At 39.4% G+C, this 18,592-nt stretch overlaps 1 protein-coding gene across 1 annotated transcript in view; it reads left to right on the top strand.

Moving 5' to 3' along the window:
- CPQ (carboxypeptidase Q) overlaps nt 1-18,592 on the top strand; it is a gene marked incomplete at its 3' end in the record, with an annotated part of 136,473 nt that overhangs the window by 66,849 nt on the left and 51,032 nt on the right. The window contains exon 4 of the mRNA XM_080339304.1: nt 12,371-12,482. Coding sequence (XP_080195430.1) covers nt 12,371-12,482 — 112 coding nt within the window. The remainder of the gene's footprint in view (nt 1-12,370; nt 12,483-18,592) is intronic.

Raw genomic sequence — 18,592 nt, 5'->3', positions numbered from 1 at the left:
AAAATAGGAGCCTTTGAGAACAGTGCCTCAAGGAGAAATTAAATTCATTTCAACACAAACAGATATGAAATGAAGTACAAATAGAACAGCACTAATAATTTTAGTATAACACAAGGTTTCATTAAAAAAACCCAACAACCTTTATTACATTCAGTGTCAGAGTTGTGGAGGCTGAATGAATAGAGGGTGTTTTCAATGCATATTTTGGAGGTGATTGAAGACTGATGTGTAATAGCAGTCAGTGGTGCTTGCCAGCTGGTTAGCCAGTGCTATATAGATGTCAGAATTTCCGTGGGCCTACTTTCCTTTGTCATGTGTGAGGTTGTGGGGTGCAGGGATAGTTAAGTAAATAAGTTATTTCAACTTGCAGCCATAGGAAGAGAAACTAGAGGGAGACGGCATTGGCAATGAAACACAAAACCTTTCATATGAAGGTCAGGGATTCAAATATAAGGTGAAGTGACAGGGAGAATTAGTTAGCACTGACAGATTTTTGCGTGGCCTAGGGACATAAATTTGATGTTAAGTCCATGTAGACAGAAACCCACATCACACAAACCTCTCTGTATAACCTGGACGTAGCTGGTGTTTCTGGTGTTTTTCTTTCCCATTTCCTATCTGCAGCTGGACACAGGAAAAAAAAATATCTGATGTGAACATTTTCACAAGCTCAAAAAGTTTCCCATGCTATGGAGGACATGAAGAAATGTTTGCCTGTGAAAATGTCAGAGATCATGTCAATATGCAGCCATTCCTGAGGTGCTTGATAGAGGGGAGATGGAAAACAATATGCAAAGCAAAGCTCAGCTTGATTCCAGAGTGCAGCCGTGAGGACACCTCTCTCACTTTTAGGATGAGTCCTATAATCACTCTGTGTGTGCCTTGCAATTAATACTCAGATGTTTCACACAAGCTGGACCAGTTCCAAGTGAGATTACTTCTATTTTCTGGTATTCTCGCCTGCAGTAGTCACACCATGATTTGAGGAAGAGGCAGGGTGAGGGACTTCTATATCTCCTCCTTTTCTGTTACTGCAGTTGACTTGTTTTTCACTTTTCTCTGGGGTTTGTCCAGAGCTATGAGTTATCCATCTGCTCTCTCTTCTGTGCAGGGGAAGCACTGGTTTCTGCCTGGCATGTGTACGTATTAAAAGATGGCAACATGAAGTAGCCGTACAGTGCTCAGACAACTCAAGCACTTGAACCGCTTTCCAGCCCTGTGCTATGCCAAACGTCTCAAAGTCCCTGTTGCCACTGTTTTTTCCTGTTTTGCCACAGCTGTACTTCGCACCAGGTTTTCTGAAGTCCCTTGCACTCCAAATGCATTCCAGAGCGCTTGCGTTACCGGTTTCAATAAACTGAATCTCTCCTGACTTTGAGCAGCTATTCCACCCTCTGAATCATCCTGACAACAGTTGTCTCATCTGGTCTTTTACAGAAATTGTTTGAGTTCGATAAAGCAGCCTCTTCTCCATCTTGGTGAACTTGTGTCAAATGCACTTCACGTTTCACAATAGTATATAAACAAAGAAGTTAAGGACAGATAAACACGAAGGGTGAGCTATCAGAACTCTGGGGTTTTCTGATACATTAGTGAGAATTCAATAGGGAAATCTCTCAGTATTACTTGCAAGTGCTTAGCTGTGTCTCTCTGAATATGACTCTTCAGTTTCTGTGGGGCTGTGGACAGGTACTAGAAGTTGTGGAATGAGTTTTTGCTTGTGTAAGGAGATACAGCCCCAGTAATTTCAACCCAAGACAGGTACTTTGAGTCCATGTCTTAGTATTTTCCATGAATGCTGTCATAAATACAGGAATAAATGTTAATCTTCACTGTATCCCTCTGTAATAAGCAGTTGTTTAGTCCCATTTTACTGATAAAGAGATTGATACAATATAGTTAGATAATTTGGATTTAGAAATAAGAAATTAATGTTTCTTGAAGTCTACATTTAAACCTCAATAGAAGTGCTGTTTTAATTACCAGAAACTGAAGGAAACTGAAAGGACTATTATTGGTGAAAGAAGACTTGTAATCTGAAAATTGTGTTGGAACTTTGAAGACATCTCATACAATATGTAAAGCAATTATTTTAGGGTCACTGTAAGATGAAGACTTTTTTCATGTTACAAGCCAAGTAGTGTCCTGTTTCTGTGGGTTCTTTCACCAGTTCATAAAGCTATGAAACAATAATTGCAAATTATTCCATAAAATGGATTTTATATGACTTTTTACCTTGATTTTGACTGCTCTAAGTAGAAAATAGGTCTTTTGTCTTCTGCCAGTAAAATACTATAATGAAGATTACAGTTGTACTTTAGCTGCCTGGATCTTGAAGGACATACTTGGGTTTGGTAGAATTTATTTCCATGCTGCGTTCTGATTTTTGTGTCTCTAATGGAAATTTTCAGAGCTAAAAGAAATGTGGTTTATATATAGAGCCAGAAGAAAATATTAATTATTCATTTTGGAATCAGTGTCAGAATTACAAAAAAAGGCATCTGGAGATCATGTAGTCCAACTCTGTGCTCAAAGCCAGGTCAGCTAGAGTGGGTTGTACAGGGCTTGGGTCTTGAATATCTCAGCATGTTTTGGAGTGGTTGAAGTGTGCCATGAGGACCAGGGCCTGCAAACATGGGGCTTCTTGTGCTTGTCTGATGAAGGCTTCATCTACTTCTTCCTCTTTGGGCTATCTGTGGCAAACACACCACAGTCACCCACATCAGTCTGCCTGCTAATCCTGACCCCCAGACTCCCACTGTTCATCATCCAGCCCCAAGAAGAGCTCTAGGTGATCCCACTGCTCTCTCACAGAATGGGCAACTCCCCCTCATTGCCCTCCCAGCCTGTCCTTCCTAAAGAGCTCACACCCATCATTTACAGCCCTCTGGTTGTGCGAGCCATCCCACTGTGCCTCTGGGACACCAAGGAGATGGCAGCCCTGCAGCTGCACACAGACCTTGGTTCCTCCTGCCCGTTTCCTGCGCTGCATCTGTTGGTGTTTCCATCATCACTTTGTAGTAATTTCATACCCCACCCCAGTGCGTTGCTGCGCTTCTGAAAATGCCTGAAGTTAGTGCTGTGTTGGGAAGTTTATTGTGCATTTTAAGAGAGAAGCAATGTGCGTATAGGAAAGATAAATAAAAATGTTCATAGAATCATAGAATCGTGTCACTTGGAAGAGACCCTTAGGATCATTGAGTCCAACCATAATCTAACCTAACTCTAGCACTAAACCATGTCCTTAAGAACCTTGTCTAAACACCTTTTAAAACACCTCCAGGGAGGGTGATTCAATCACTTCTCTGAGCAGCCTGTTCCAATGCCTAACAACCCTTTCCAGGAAGAATTTTTTCCTAATATCCAATCTAAACTTCCCCTGGTGCAACCTGAGGCATTAAAAAAATTGGTAAGGAATAATAAGAATCTTTAAAAAACCTGAGACAAATCAGAATTCTGAGAAAACTTATGCAGGTGCTAGAAATGTAGGATAAGCCATAGAAATAAAAAACGGTTAAAATAAAAAATGAAAGACTTATTGAGTGATTTAGCATACTATACAATGAATTCCTTTAAGCAGCAGAGGAAGAAATGGCAAGAGCCTTGCCTATGTGTTGATTTGTGGAGTAAGAGAACAGCATCAGAAGAGCCTCCATCACAGGTGGAGTTGCAGCTGTGAACACAGGCCTGTGAGTCATTGACCATGAAAAAACTTAATGCTAGAGAGGAGAAAGCATTTTCCATCACAGCAGAAAGGCATGGAGCCACCTCCCACTATAGAGTAGTGAGCACAAGAGGCATCACCAGTTCTGACAGACCATTGTGACTAAAGAAGTGGGATGATGAGACAGTTTTGGGAGAACTGATTGCATGATCAGCACTCTTTCTAGTATGTATAATGGTGAGGGACACTGGTGTGGTAAAAGGCAAGAATTTCATTTCTTTTGTGTTCAGCTGGCAGCGATGAATTAAGTAAAAGCTTCTGGAGATGTAAAACTGTGAGGCATGCTTGTGAGCTAACAGCATTCAAAATCCAGTTTGTCTTTTGAATGTTGCAGTAAGGGCCCACTAGGCCACACATTTTAAGAAATCTTGTCTTATAATAGATATTAGTTAAAATATTTTCCTGAGAGCAAACATTGAAACAGTTTGTCCGAAGAGGTTGTGGCATCTCCATCTTTTGAAATTTTCAGAACCCCGCTGGACAAAAGTCCGAACAATTAAATCTAAGCTGACCTTGCTCTGAGCAGGGTGTGGAAGTCAAGGAGCACCCAAAGGTCCCTTCTCCTTAAGTATCCTCTGATGCTTGGTGTCTGGCACTGGGACATAAGCATTGTTTGGACTTGCTTCCATCAGCAATCTTCTTGGGGGTTTTCTAAAATGAAGACTGTTTTCATTAGGACAGTTCAGAGCTGGCTACTCAGGATGGTTTTCAGGACATTTTAGGTCACCAGGATGTTCTAAGGCAGTGCTAGCGGGGCATAGGTCTGACTTAATGGGTCCTCTAGTGTTCTTAAGAAGAAACAATAGTTCTGTAGTTTTTTGGAGAAAAACCTGCAATTTTTACTGTTTTGGGAAAGGGTGCTTGTCATTAGTGCATAGTATCACAATGTACAAGTAGGACAGTTTTTGTAAATGCTTCAATGAAAGAAGTAGCACTAGGCATTAGTGTTTATTTTACCTGAAATTAATTTCGATATCTGATAAAATAAATTTTTAAGATAAAACATTTAGTAATGTTGCTAGATCTGTAGTAATGTGGAACCATATATACTTCTAAAGTGAAAAATATATAAATACAAAGACTTTGGATTGTAAAATAATTCCTTTATTATACACAAATCATCTACTATATGTGTAAGGAAAGTCTTCCTTTGGTAAATGTAGAAAAATGATTGTTTCTGCACATCTGTTTCAGCTTTCATACATGTAGAAATTATTTGCTAATCTTTGAGCTAGAAAAATACCAGCTACATCATCATTTTTATGCAAGACTAAGTGATATTTCAGTGACACCTGGTTTTGTTTAGAGGTAGTTATTGTTATGATTTTTACTCTCAAAACCTCTAGAGATGGGCTGAAATATATAAATTAAAATCCTTATTTCTGAAATACAGTATTATGAAGAGTGGTATTATTTCTGAAATGTCACAGCTCGGGAAAGAGGAAATAAAAGATTCTTAGGAACTTAAATATGGAAATGCTAAGTCTTAAAATCCAACATTTAATAAGAAAATGGTAGTCATTTCAATCCTTGGTTATCTTTTGAATACTCATATATTTTCTGTGTCTCATCACCTTTACTACATTTCCCTTATCAGTAGCAATTTATTTGCAGACTAATTTTCTCCTTCAGTGTCCTATATGCCATAAATTATATCAGCCCATGATATTTAACTACTCAGTGGTTTTGAGATTCACTTCAAACAGGGAGTTTTCGCTGCAATACTTTCTGAGAACACTTTATTTTCAATCAGTTTTACAAAGCAGAGATTCAGCTTTAAAGAGTTTACTGTATATTGTGACACAGAGGCTCTTTGAAGGTTAATCAGCTTTTTAGCAATAATAGGGTTGGATTCTTGTGTGACTAAGTGAGTCACTTCTGTTTCATGTGCAGATCTATCATTTAATCAGAACCCTGGAAGTTAAGACTTACTACATTGCGTATTAAGTAGAAAAGACAGTTTTTGTTTTAATCATTTTTTTTTTCTTTCTGGACTTCAGTGTATCTTTAGGACTACAAATTAGTTGAGACAGCTAGACTGATTACTTGAGAACCATTCCTAATGTGCATGAAATCTAATAAAAGGAGCTGTACAGTGAAGACATATTATTTGGACACCAAAGCTAAAAACTAATTTGAAGAAATATTCTTATATATACAAAATAAAATCCACTAAATGTGGTAGTGTTCCTCATTTACATTTAGGGCATGATTTAATCCAATTGCAGTTTAACTGGAGGCAGTTAGTGTTTTCTTAAAGGCAAGTGCAGAAACGCACAAATCTTTTTTTCACATATTTGTAACCCAAAACAAATATTTTGTAAATGGTCAGGGCAGACTTTCATGGAGAGGTTTTACCAAGTAAGTGTTTTTTACAACTGAATATCTCTCATATGGCTCCATGCTTGAATTTGGCTGTTGAAGCTGATGGAATTACACACAGTAGAGTAGACCTGTGTTAAAACATAAAACTGCACATTTTTAAATACAGGGGAGTTTATATTTAAATATATATATATATTTTATATATATATCTAATCTTGCATTTAAAAATCATTCTAATCCCATGCCATATAGTGCTGTGTTGCTGATGTGCACTCAACTTTGTCATTTTTGTCTTTGCCAAATGTTGAGATACTGAGCTTGAAATAATGGTAGTATAGATACAAAATGCAGTGTCCCTGCAAGAACTATTGAACTGTTTCCTTTGAGTCTCTGTCCTGCTGTTGGAAGAGCTGGGTTAGATTCCAGAAAGGAAGATGACGCGTGATGTGTTTGCTGCAGTCTGTGTACTGCTGCAGTATGTAGGGTTCCAAGTTCTGATGGTTTAGATTTTAGAAGGCTTGATGGAAAAGCTCAGGGACCAATTTATAGAATCCTACTGCATTATACAAATAAGTAAGTATTGTGAATATTTTAAAACTTGAGGAGTGTCGGTTTGTATACAAGAATGTGGTTCTGCCTGGACACACAGTATGAAGAAGGAAGAGTTGATACCTCTTTATTTGTCATTTGTTTTGCTGTGTCAGCTGAAGGGAGAAAGGTTTGAGCTGGAGTAAGGAAGAGAATGGGTCAGGACAAAAAACCTAATTACACACCAACATTTTATTCTATTAAAATTACAGAACTTTTTCCTAAAAATTAGAGTGATAATACAGTCTGCACACTAGGAATTACTTTAAAGAGGAAGGCTGCTGTGAGCACTCACGCCAGCTTTGCTGTGTGAGTAAGCAGTAGAAAAGCACATTGCTTGGTGTTGCCGTTTTCCAGAGCATATTGGCAAGCACTTCTGCGGATAATGCTAATACATCCTAAAACAGCCGTGCCAGATTTACTACTCTGAATTTGCAAATCTGTATATATGAAGACTTCATTTAATCATAGTTTTGTGGGCAAGTTAAGCATGATGAGCTTAAATTTAGTCCTGCCAGCTGTTTTATTTGCCCACTAGTTAGCTACATGATATGCCACCTTTCTCTTTTCTCTTGTTCTCATGCTGTTAACACAGTGAAATGAAGAAAATCTTTAGATCCTTATAAAGTGAAGCCATCTGGCAGTTCATAGTTGTCGTGCTATCCAAATGGGTAGATTACTCAAAACGCGCTCCCTGCACTTAGGACCACAGGCCTGAATTTGGTGCTGGATTCCTCTGTCTGAGGATCAACAGGTTTTCAGTCATGGTTTAGTTAGCATCAGAAATTTTGTTTGAGACAAATAGAAAATTGTCAAGTGAGAGAGTGTTTGTGTGAGTAAAAGGAGCAATAAGTAGCTGGGGAAGGAGAGGAATTATAGGCATTTTTTAAATTGGACTGAATAGGGGATCCTAATTCTCATCTGACTTCTGTTTTGCTGCAATTTTGGCCCAAACACAAATCAACTTCATATGGTGTTCATATGTGTAAGCTTTGTGCAGATATCCCATGCACTGGAAGGGGATTAATGAAGAAAAAATAGCCAGTCAAATAATGTAAGACTTTATTGTGGTACCTGGAGCTTAAGATGAACTTACCTAGAAGCAAACCAAAGAAAAAAAGAACAACAAAAATTTGAAAGGAAAGGATTTAATGAGTTTCCAGGTAATTGGGAAGTGGACTGGAACATTGTAGACCTGTGTTGCCTGAGCAAATGACTAACTCGCGGCAGTATTTGGCTGAAAATGTGTATAAGCAGTTGAAAAGAATTTGAGTTACAGTCTAGAGCACTTCACTGTTTTAGCTTGAAGTTTTGGCATACAGACACTTGATGTTTGAGTATGTCCTGGCTAAACAGGTTTGATCTGATTCTAATATCCTGCATCGTTCTTGATCATCCTGTTCTCTGTGTATGTGATCCTTGTTTAAGTTTTCTGTTCTCTCCATGCATGTTAAGGTGCTCCATATTCTCCCTGTCTGCGGGAGGAAGATGCAAGCAAAAATGCTTTTTGGTGGTTTGGATAATGAAGGTTATTACTAAGGTTTTCTAAGAGAATATGCTAATAACCAGATTCCATCAATAAGGGTCCTGCTTTTTGAACACTAACCTCCATCTGTGAAATCTTCATACATGAAGGGCAAAGATGAATGATGATGTCGTTGCTCTTCTATTGCCACCTACCTCAGTGACATGAATTAATTTTGCATGCTGGTTTTCACAACTTGATAGAAACGTTATTCTACATTATATCCTGTGATTGAAAATGTTACTTACAGTTCTTTCCTAATGTTTATTATTTATTATCTCTAATGTTGCATAGAAAGAAGACTTTACCTTGTATGTCTACTGGAGCAATTGAGATTGAGGAGACTAACTAAAAGTGAAAGAAACTTTTCTTAAAATTCCCTCTAACCAAGCAGAAGGTAGTTCATCTACATTTTATGAAATTATTGCGTGACAAATGCAATAGGCATGTGTGACTATGTATGGAATAGGAGATTATTTTTAGTGGCAAAAAACATCTGCTTAGAAAAGGATAACTCCATGATATATGCAAATGTATGTGAATGGGTGGTTCCTCTGCCTAATCTTCCTGGGTTTAAATACAAAATAAATACTTATATAAATATATTAAATATAAATTTCAAAATATTTCCATATGCTTGATTGAAATGCTGGGCATAACTTAAAGGCATCCAATAGAGATCATAATGCTGGTGCAGAAGGAAACAGAATAACTCATCTTCTATTTGAAATGTTTCTTGCAGTTTCATTTCTGTTGTATTGTCTCAGGACTGTGTCTAGAGCTGCATTTCTTAGCTGTGTCACTGCAGGAAAGCCAAATCTTCTGCTGTCATGTCGCATGCAAGCTGTCTTATCCTAAATTTATTTTTTGTCACTTTGGCAAATTCATATTGCTGTATTTGTACTGTCCTATACAGTTGCTTGTGGTTTCTCTGTATATTTAAAACAAATACTTGTACTTACATAGACTCACATCGCTTTGCGGTACTTATAGTCTGACATTTCTATAGGGATGTTTTGGGCAAATGTAAGTGATTAAACTATGTGTAGATTTAGAGATGAGAACCACATAACAGATTTGAAAGCAATGTGGAAAATGCAATAATCATATGTCCTTTATAGCTTTAACTGCCTTTGTTAGTAGCCCACCTATACAGAGAATTGTAATATTATTGGTTTATAGTATTATCTTAAATAATATATTGGCATAGAATTAATTTTAGAAATATTTCCATTTATTGTCCAGACACATATATCTACTTAAAGACCAAGATAAACATAGGGTTTTGTTATTTTATGACTGTATCTTATTTTAAGAATATCTATGGCTAGCTATCAGCAGGATCACTGAAACTTTCATTGTAGCAGCTGCTATAAAATGATAGTTTAAAAAAACAACTGTTCTGAAAAAACTTTCACATAAAAGTACATTGCTTTTATTTATGTAATTGCTCTTGGCATCGGCTTGAGTAAATTTAAGTAAAAGTTCATCCATAAAATTATCTGACTTTCTCAATCCACTTGAACCTTGATCTTGTTTTGGTGTCATGATCTGGAGTTGATAAAGATGCTTTGTGATTGGAGTCTGTAACCCCAAATGGGATTACACCACCTTCTTCTGATTCAGAATTTCCTGATGTTGCAATATGTGTTGTTTCACAGAAATGAGGAGTAATTCCCTCTCAGACACTCATGTTGAGGTTGCTGCCAGAGAATAGCATTAGTGAGGTCTTCTTTCACTGGTAAAGACAAGGCGTCGCTTCTGTTGTAAACTTGGTTTTCCTTCAATGAGTTTGCAGACTTGTTCTAAATAATTCACTTCAGCTTGAAGCTCTGTTTTCCAGAAGAGGGAATAGTTCTCTTCTTAAAACCAATTTTTGCTTTAAGAACAAACAAACCACATGGTGATTTTGAAGTTGCAGAACAGACGTTCTTTGTACCGCAGAGAGTTGTGCTTTCCCTCCGAGCCTTTTCTGTTCCCCTTTTATTTAATTATTATTATTTGCAAATTCCTTATTGAGTGGACAGTACTGAGTCTGCATCAGTCAGCTGCAAAGCATGGTGGTGTTCGAGCTCCGTCCTCCATGGGCAGGTTGCAGTGGGGCTGCATGTGCATCCCAGGCTCCCAAAGCAGAGTTCATTCGTGCATTGCCCTCCTCCCTTATAAGAAAACAGAGCAATGAGTACTGTAGCGAACACTCCTTTTCTGCTCGCACTTCAGAAAGATTTCTACCTTCAAAGCTGGTATGGCTTTTCTTAGATTCTCTGGTTTCAAGCTATGTTGCTATGGTAGCAGAGGGCTGCCACAGATTAAGTAGTTCTACTGCATGGCACCATCCTTGGAAAACATGCTGTTTGCAGACTTTCATGCTAGCCCTGCAGAGATCATGACATTAAATTGCAGGCGTACCTCCTGAGTAAATCTAAGGCACTTCCAGAGGGGCCTGCCATCCAAATTTAAGTGCTTTTGAAAGAGGGGAAGTTTTGGAATAAAGGCTGCAGCATGGTTGTCCACTACCAAGAAAATCAGTCTGTGCTGGAAAGCAAGCACATGTTTAGTTAAGGCTGGGAAAGCAGAAGAGAGAGTTGAAACATCTGAGAAGGAAAGCGTAAACTGCTCTTCAGGTTATGATCTCAAGCTTTTCCAGCTTCTAAAGCATGACACCTCTTGAGTTTTATAACACACGTTTATAAACATTTCATGGTGTATTTTCTAAATTTAAAGAGTTTTATGGCAATACAATATTTATGACTAGTAATTTGTCATGGCCCTTGTTTAATGCAAAGGGACCTTTTAGTTGTGCTACCTCAGTTCATATTTGCTACACTCCATTGCCATGATCTATTTGTTCATTATTTTTAATAGTCAGTGAAAACTTACTAAGATTTTTCTCATGTGAAGGGGAAAATAGAGGTTTACATGGTTGTGCCCCAGGTTAGTTCCTTGCAATGTTAGCTGCACACTTGATAGCATAGGGCCTCTGCCATAGGCTCTCACCCTAGGAAGAAATCATTATGTTCTCATTATCAGTGCTGGAGCAGTTGTCCTGTGGTGTATGAAGCTGAGATGATATCCCAGGAGATCCTCATCCCTTAGGGAGGAGGAGGAGGAGGCCAAGGCAGGAGGAATAAGTATTTTTCACCTTCTTCTAGAGCCCTCAACTCTGAGAGCTCATTGATGTCAGCCAACTGGGGAGCTGCAAGCATCCCTTCATGTATGGCCAGTGCTGGGCAGGACACGGACAGATGCTCCAGGGCCTCCTTCAGTTTTTCCTTAGTGATGAGTTGGATGTTTCCACTTCCACCCTATCCCAAGGGCACTCTTTACTGGGTACCAGTTCTTCAAAGAGTCCTGGGACACCGCAGTGGCTCTTGTTTTTGTCCTATTGCATGATGTTACCACACTGCCTGCTCAGCTCAAGACTTCTTGTCCCTCCTGGACCTCTCCATTGCAATTACACATCCATCAGCCCTCCATTTTCAGGTCCAGTTAGGGAACTGTTTCACTTCTGGTATTGGTCTGATGCTGTTTGTCGACTTTGGAGGAGTTGAGATCTGCAAGTGGGTGTTTCTGGAGATACATCTACTACTATGCTGTAGCCACAAAACTTTCTTTGCCGAAAACCCATCTGGGACTTGCTACCATGTACTTTTTAATTTAAAATATCCTTACGACTAATGGAACTATAAAATACCTTGTCATTGTTGTAGCACATAGAGGATCCAGTAATAAATTAGAGGTCCTCTGTGACAAGCATCATAGATATATAATAAAACAGTAAGCTCTGTCTGGGAACAATTCAGTCTAAGTTCATATTTCTTCCTTATGCACCCAAAAATAGGGTTAATGAAATTTCCTGCCTAAGGGCTGGAATATGAAAGAAATTTTCACCATCCTGCAGTGTAGAGGTCCCATATCTCTGAAAGGTATGCACTTTGTTAATGTACAAGACAAAACCTTTAAGCATTTCTCACAGCATATCTCCTTTGATTTAGGCAGTGGTTTGAAGCAATAGGATGCATACAGTGATTCCGGATTTATATTCAGTGACTAGAAAACAATGTTTTTAGTGGTTTTATTTGAAATCTTTCCTTCCTCCTGTTCTAAACTAAAAAGCCAAATTTATGATAAAATCATAAAAATGCTGGACTGGCTTTTCTGATTCAGTGTTTTCATGTAGATATGTTTTCTCGTAATTGCTTTTCCAGATTGTATTGGTTAGCGGACATCTGGACAGCTGGGACGTTGGACAGGGAGCTATGGATGACGGTGGTGGAGCATTTATATCATGGGAAGCATTATCACTCATTAAAGATCTGGGTAAATATTTAATTTTAAAATATTTTTAATGCATTACCTTTCCAGGACATTTTGTATGTTGTCTAAACTGGATTTTCTATTTTATCCATTCCTCTGAGCACAAATATTCATACTTAGTATAAGTATTTTGCAAGTTTGTCTGTTAAACTCCTCCTTTAATCACGGATGTCAACTAAAAGCAACACATCAGTCAGTGTTCTAGAAAGTGCCTTGAGCCTGCATGGTCACTATCATCACCATAAGATATAATGTCTAGGTACCTAGGAAGTCACTCCTTTTCATTTTGCCTTAATGAGCTTCTCACTGTTAGTGAAGATGAAGCTTCATGAAGTCACATGAAGTTCTGATATTTATAGAATCATAGAATGGTTTGAGTTGGAAGGGACCTTCAGAGCTCATCTAGTCCAACCTCCCTGCAATGAACATGGACATTGTCAACTAGATCAGGTTGCTCAGAGCCCCGTCCAGCCTGACCTTGAATGTCTCCAGGGATGGGGAATCCACAACCTCTCCGAGCAACCTCTTGCAGTGTCTCATGACCCTTATCACAAAAGTTCAACCTCCTCTCTTTAATGGTTTAAAACCATTACTGCTTGTCCTGTCGTAACAGGCCCTGCTAAAAAGTCTGTCCCCATCTGTCTTATAGGCCCTTTTTAAGTACTGAAAGGCTGCAATAAGGTCTCCCCGGAGCCTTCTCTTCTCCAGGCTGAACAACCCCAACTCTCTCAGCCTGTCCTCGTAGAAGAGGTATCACATCCCCCTGGTCATTTTTGTGGCATTGATGAAGACATTAGATAGTACTGGTCCCAATATAGACCCCTGAGGGGCATCACTTGTCACTGGTGTCCATCCAGACATTGTGCCATTGACCACTATTCTGTGGCTGTGACCATCCAGCCAGTTCCTCATCCACCAAACAGTCCACCAATCAAATCCGTACCTTTCCAATTTAGAGAGAAGGATGTTGTGGGGGACCTTGTCAAAGGCTTTATGTAGATATATCTGTGCCATCAAACTGATGTGTTCTCAGCTTTGCATTTGAGGGCTGATTTCCTGATTAGGCTGCTTTTATGCTGTTGTGTACTTGAGCTCTGCTTTGGACTGTGACAGTTGACATTCCAGCAGCCTGGCAAAGGAAATCCAGGAGACAGGAAGCATGAGCTTGAGTCTCATCACTACAAAGATACACTTCCGTCAAGTTTGGCTTAGCCATGGTGACCTGTCAAATGCTGTGGGCTCATATGTCTCATCAAGTAACATTTGTCACCGAGGCCTTGCACACTGTAGTATTCTGCTACAATAGGTTCAGCAGCGTTCTGTTTCCAGGGGTCATTTCTTCAAATAATTCTTTGTAATCAGCAGGGTGATAAGGTGACTGGGTTCTGGAATTTAGTCTCTCGATCAGCTGGACTCTTCTGAAACTGATATTCCAGCACACATGCTGACAACCCTGGACTTGCTGGTCTCCCTCCTCCAGAGTTTCTGCTCGGTAGAAATACGAGTTGAACTAAATCCCCATGACATCAATGCTAAATGTAGATAAAGAAGGAGAGAAAGAGGAAAACACAGATTCTAGCCTGGATATGCCTATTCCAGTGGTGCTATGGACTTGCTCAGCCTACTGCCTCCTGATTTGCATAGCCACCTGTGTGGGATCTGGAAGGCCAGTTTCTTCCACTCATAAACTTGGCCTGATTTGTGGGTAGAAGTGGGCTGCATACAGCATGGTGCTGTAGAAAGGCATGGTCTATGTATCCCTACATTGGGTTTGTCTTGTGGGAGAGAAGATCCACAAGGTAAGATGAGATAAGGACGGTGTATGTGCAAGAGGGAGCTATGGTTGCAGTCATCCGCCTGTGTCCTCCAGGCACCCAGCCTCTCAGAGTTTGGCCTGATGTCCTGCGGTTCCCAGTCTGATGTGGCCTAACGTGTTTTTTGGTCTGCAAACTGCAAATTATAGTCTTATTGCTCGATCTAATGTTTTTTGCTGATTTTACTTCCATATGGGCTTTTGTCACTATACTACTCAAAACTAGTTCAAAACAGACTTCTTAGAGTGTAAAGCTGATATGCAAGGATGCTTTTCCCCCTTCATCAGATGGAATCTGTTGTACCTTGTCATTCCCTTTTTCCAGAACTGTAACCTGTGGTCACAGGGAAAGCACCCATATATTCCTTAAAAACTGAAGTCAGCTGCTGCTTCTGCTCTAAGCTCTGGCAGAGCTTAAATAATAAACAGAAGGATTTGTGCACTTGAACAATTTCAGTATTTCTTGAAGAGCTCTTTGTAGACAAGCTCTGTTATATGATTAGCCACTTTCATACTGCAGTGGAGAACACCAGACATCTGTGTGAATTCCTTTTCCTTTATTTTGCATTATTTGAACCTCTTATCTCTCATTTTTCCAGCCTCGGAATAACTGGAATATCAGTCTGTGACTGAAAACAAAGTGCATATGGTTTAATTTTTGCTCTTTTAAAAGTAAAATGAAAAGGGATTTTCTACACAATAACCCAGGCGTATTTGTTTCCTTAGTGTTTTTAATCTTTCTTTTATGACTCTTGGAAAATTGTCTGTGCTCCCTTCAGCTACAGTTAAATAAAAAAAAAAAAGGAGGCTTCTGTGTTTGTTGACTCTATTCCATTCAGAATAAACTGATTTTTGTCTCTTAAGAGCAAGTTCATGGTGGCATTGTATAATTCTTATTCACTGAGTTTTCCTTCTTGCATGACTGAAACACACCACTCTCTGCTTGTTCAAATATTTGATTTCCTCTGGTAGTAGCCTGTGTGTTTGCTGTACAGCCTGTGGTGAAATGCTGTTTTGTCAGCTGGGAAATGCCGGAGCCTTTGCTGATGCCCTCTGTTCTGGCCAGCTATTGTGTTCAGCTCTTCTTGTTGCACCGGTGTTCTGCAGGAACGTAAGGCTGAGGGAGGACCTCTGGGTCATCACACCTAACCTGTAGATAACCATGGGGGATGGGGCCTTTCGTAAATTGTATCCATAGCAGATTGGTTAATGTGGATTTTATATCTTCTGATGCACGTAAAATCTGACAAAAAGGACAGCAAAGTAACAGCTGTGCAAATTGTGTGAGAATTGAATTAATGAGTTTTATTTAAAATCAACTCCATAGATGTGTTTTGAGTGACCATTGTATTTTGAACTGTGGAGACGTGGTTTAATATCCTTTTGGTCCCTGATAATTTTAGTATCAGACTAGTCCACCAAATACATTTGACGGAGGATAAGCCATCTCTAACTGGCTTATCTGTATGCATATGCAGAATTTTTTTACTGTGTACTTGGAGTCTTAAAGCCATGGTCCATCATGTAACTTTGTCTGCGTTTCCCAGAGTATAACTAATCTTACAACTGTTGTGATATGATCTTCAAGCTGAAGTGAGCATTCTGAAATACGAATTCTGGAATATGAAGCTTGTATCATGTAGTGATAAACACTGCTGCTCCTTCTGCCATGGTCCACTGATTCCATGAAAGCAAGATATTATTACGCTATTCAAGCAGTATCTTTTTCAGTGATGATCTAATAGCACTTCATTATAATATCACTGTGACCCTTGGACATGGCTGGTGGATACAATTTATGCCTGTTAATTAGCATTTTGATAATTCCATGTAGTACTTGAAGAATTCTTATAGTTTAAATACCATTCCGTACTTTCAATATAACCTCCTTCCCAAACCATTTAATGGCTATTGGCTTAGGACCAAATGCATTAAATTCATTGAAAAATCATTGACATGATAGTTTAAGATGGTTATATCTTCTTTCAAGTAGTGCAGTGTGTTTTCTTGCTTCATTATTTTTTTTTTTCATCAGTTTTTGCTTTTATTTCTAAGTAAATCAGTTAATGTGTTAGCATTTCCATTTCCTGAATCTTCAGAGTTAGCTTTTATTTTTTTTTTTTTTTTTTAATTGAGCTGGCAGTTTCTGTACTGGCAGCTGCTTTTTTTTTCTTTCTAGTGTTTTTCTAGATTTTCAGACACCATAATAGTTATATGTTCCCTACAAGGACACGTAACAGTAGCTGAAGTAGTTTTACACAATCTTCAAAACTTCAGACTTCTGGTAGGGTTTGGTTTTTTTGTTTCATTTTTTGACTTCACATGAAGGCCAGACTGAACTGAAATAATTTGGTGTTAGGTCACTGGAGAGTGCGATAAAAACATTTAATTCATGTAAAATCCCATGTATATGTTTCAAAAGAGTAGTACCTTAAAAACATAGGGCCAGAGTGTGAACTAGTGTAGTTTTAAAACACTGTTTGGAGCTGTAATGATGCAGTTAGACCTGGAAAGTACAAGATCGAAAAAGTGGATAGTTTCAAGGTTGTCTGAATACTTCGCTTTCGATACCTGTCATGTCTCTCTACCCGACTTCCACACCAGGGTGACGGGAAGGGGGCACTGGCTGGCAGTGCCATTCCCTCCCCACCTTCTCTGGGGAGGAAGTGCAGGCAGAAAATTCTGAGCAAACGCTGACTTTTAGATGGTTACATTTCAACAAGATGAGTCTTGCTCCAAGTGGCTTTTCCACAGCCACCCTGTGCAGAAAACTGAATCCTCTCCTCTCCTCTCCTCTCCTCTCCTCTCCTCTCCTCTCCTCTCCTCTCCTCTCCTCCCTCATCCCCTCCTCCCCTTTCTTAAGGGTCAGCACTGTCTTGTGCACCTGTTGGTACCAGCAGTGGCCATAGATATCTCCAGACCTCAGTGCCCAGAGGTGTTTTCTTTAGCGCACCTGTATCAGCTTCTCCCTGTCAACTATACTCTTACAGTTGCTTGCTTTGCCAGCAGCTCATCTCAGAAAATTCACCAGCTGGTGGCCATATTGACTAGCGTTATCCAAATTGGCCTTTTCTCCTGGTCAATGCTAAAATTTAATGAAGCACAAAAGAAAGAAAAACGGTATATTTTTTCATTGAACTCTTCAAGCTCACATATGCCACTGATTGGCAAGATCTCTGAGGAGCTACTTTATGGCTTATGTGCTTAAAAAATGAAGAATTGGAAGTTTTTCCCCAGAAATGATTTGTGTGAAGAAAGATGAAAGTTTCAGATGGTTATTGCTCTTTATTTCTTTTTTTTTTTTCTGGAAATAAAGATGTCTTCAGAGGTATTTCCTAAGCTGGTTTGAACTGATAAACTCCCTTTCCTTCAGTGGAGCCGGGGCTGCTGTGATTAGGTGAGGATTTCTGATGTTAAGAAGTTACCCTTCCTAACTGCAGGCAGGGTGTCAGGGGCACTGAGCTTGTGCAAATGTGCAGGTTGCCTGCAGCTGTGTCTGGCAGCTGCTGCCTTCCCCAGCCTCCCCAGCTTTTAACCTTTTGATTGATTTTAACTTAATTTGATAGATCCTTTCCTAATGATGATGAAGACCTGGTTAATCAGCACATGTATAGCTTTGGAGTAGGGTTAAGGGGTTCTTTGCTTTAAGCCAAGGGAATCCATGGGGTGATTGATGAGCTGTGCTGTGGCATGAGGGCGTTGGGAAGCTGTGGTAGAGGCAGCACTCAAGCAAATTCATGGAACAACAGCTGTCCTGCAAATTACAGTCTAGAAACCTCAAACCCAGTTTGTTTTCAGGATGCTTGTACATTTCTCCAATATTACATTTGTTAGTTTGTGTGCAAAAAAGGTGTCTCTAGAGATGGCCGGTGCCATTTCCCTCAGCATTTTCATGTTAGCTTGTTTAATGCTCTGGCGTAATTTGAAACACAGTTTTTCTTGTCCCAGTGTCACATGAGTTTTACAAAAGAAGCTGCCTGTCCAGGTGAGATAAAAGACGAGTTAAGCAGCTACTTATTAACAAAAAACCAACCAAACAAACAAAAAAAATCCACCCATAAAATTAGCCCAAATTTATTTTGGTGCCATATTTTGCCCTTAGTTTGTTGTACGTGTTGGGCAGCCAGCCTGTGGGACCTGATCCTGCTCTGGATGTTGGTTGCACTTTCTGTGAAGGAGGTATTTCCACCATTTCAATCCTCCTGCTGCCACCATGGTGGTCTTGCTCAGGACTAATACTTGTGTATTTGAACAAGAAGCAGGTAGTGTGTATCGGTGATTTCAGAGCTTTAGCCAGTGC

Source organism: Nesoenas mayeri (assembly GCF_963082525.1).
Source record: "Nesoenas mayeri genome assembly, chromosome: 2".
Classification (NCBI taxonomy): Eukaryota; Metazoa; Chordata; class Aves; order Columbiformes; family Columbidae; genus Nesoenas; species Nesoenas mayeri.
Note: the sequence above shows the minus strand (reverse complement) of the source record. Positions and strands in the feature narration are given on the sequence as shown.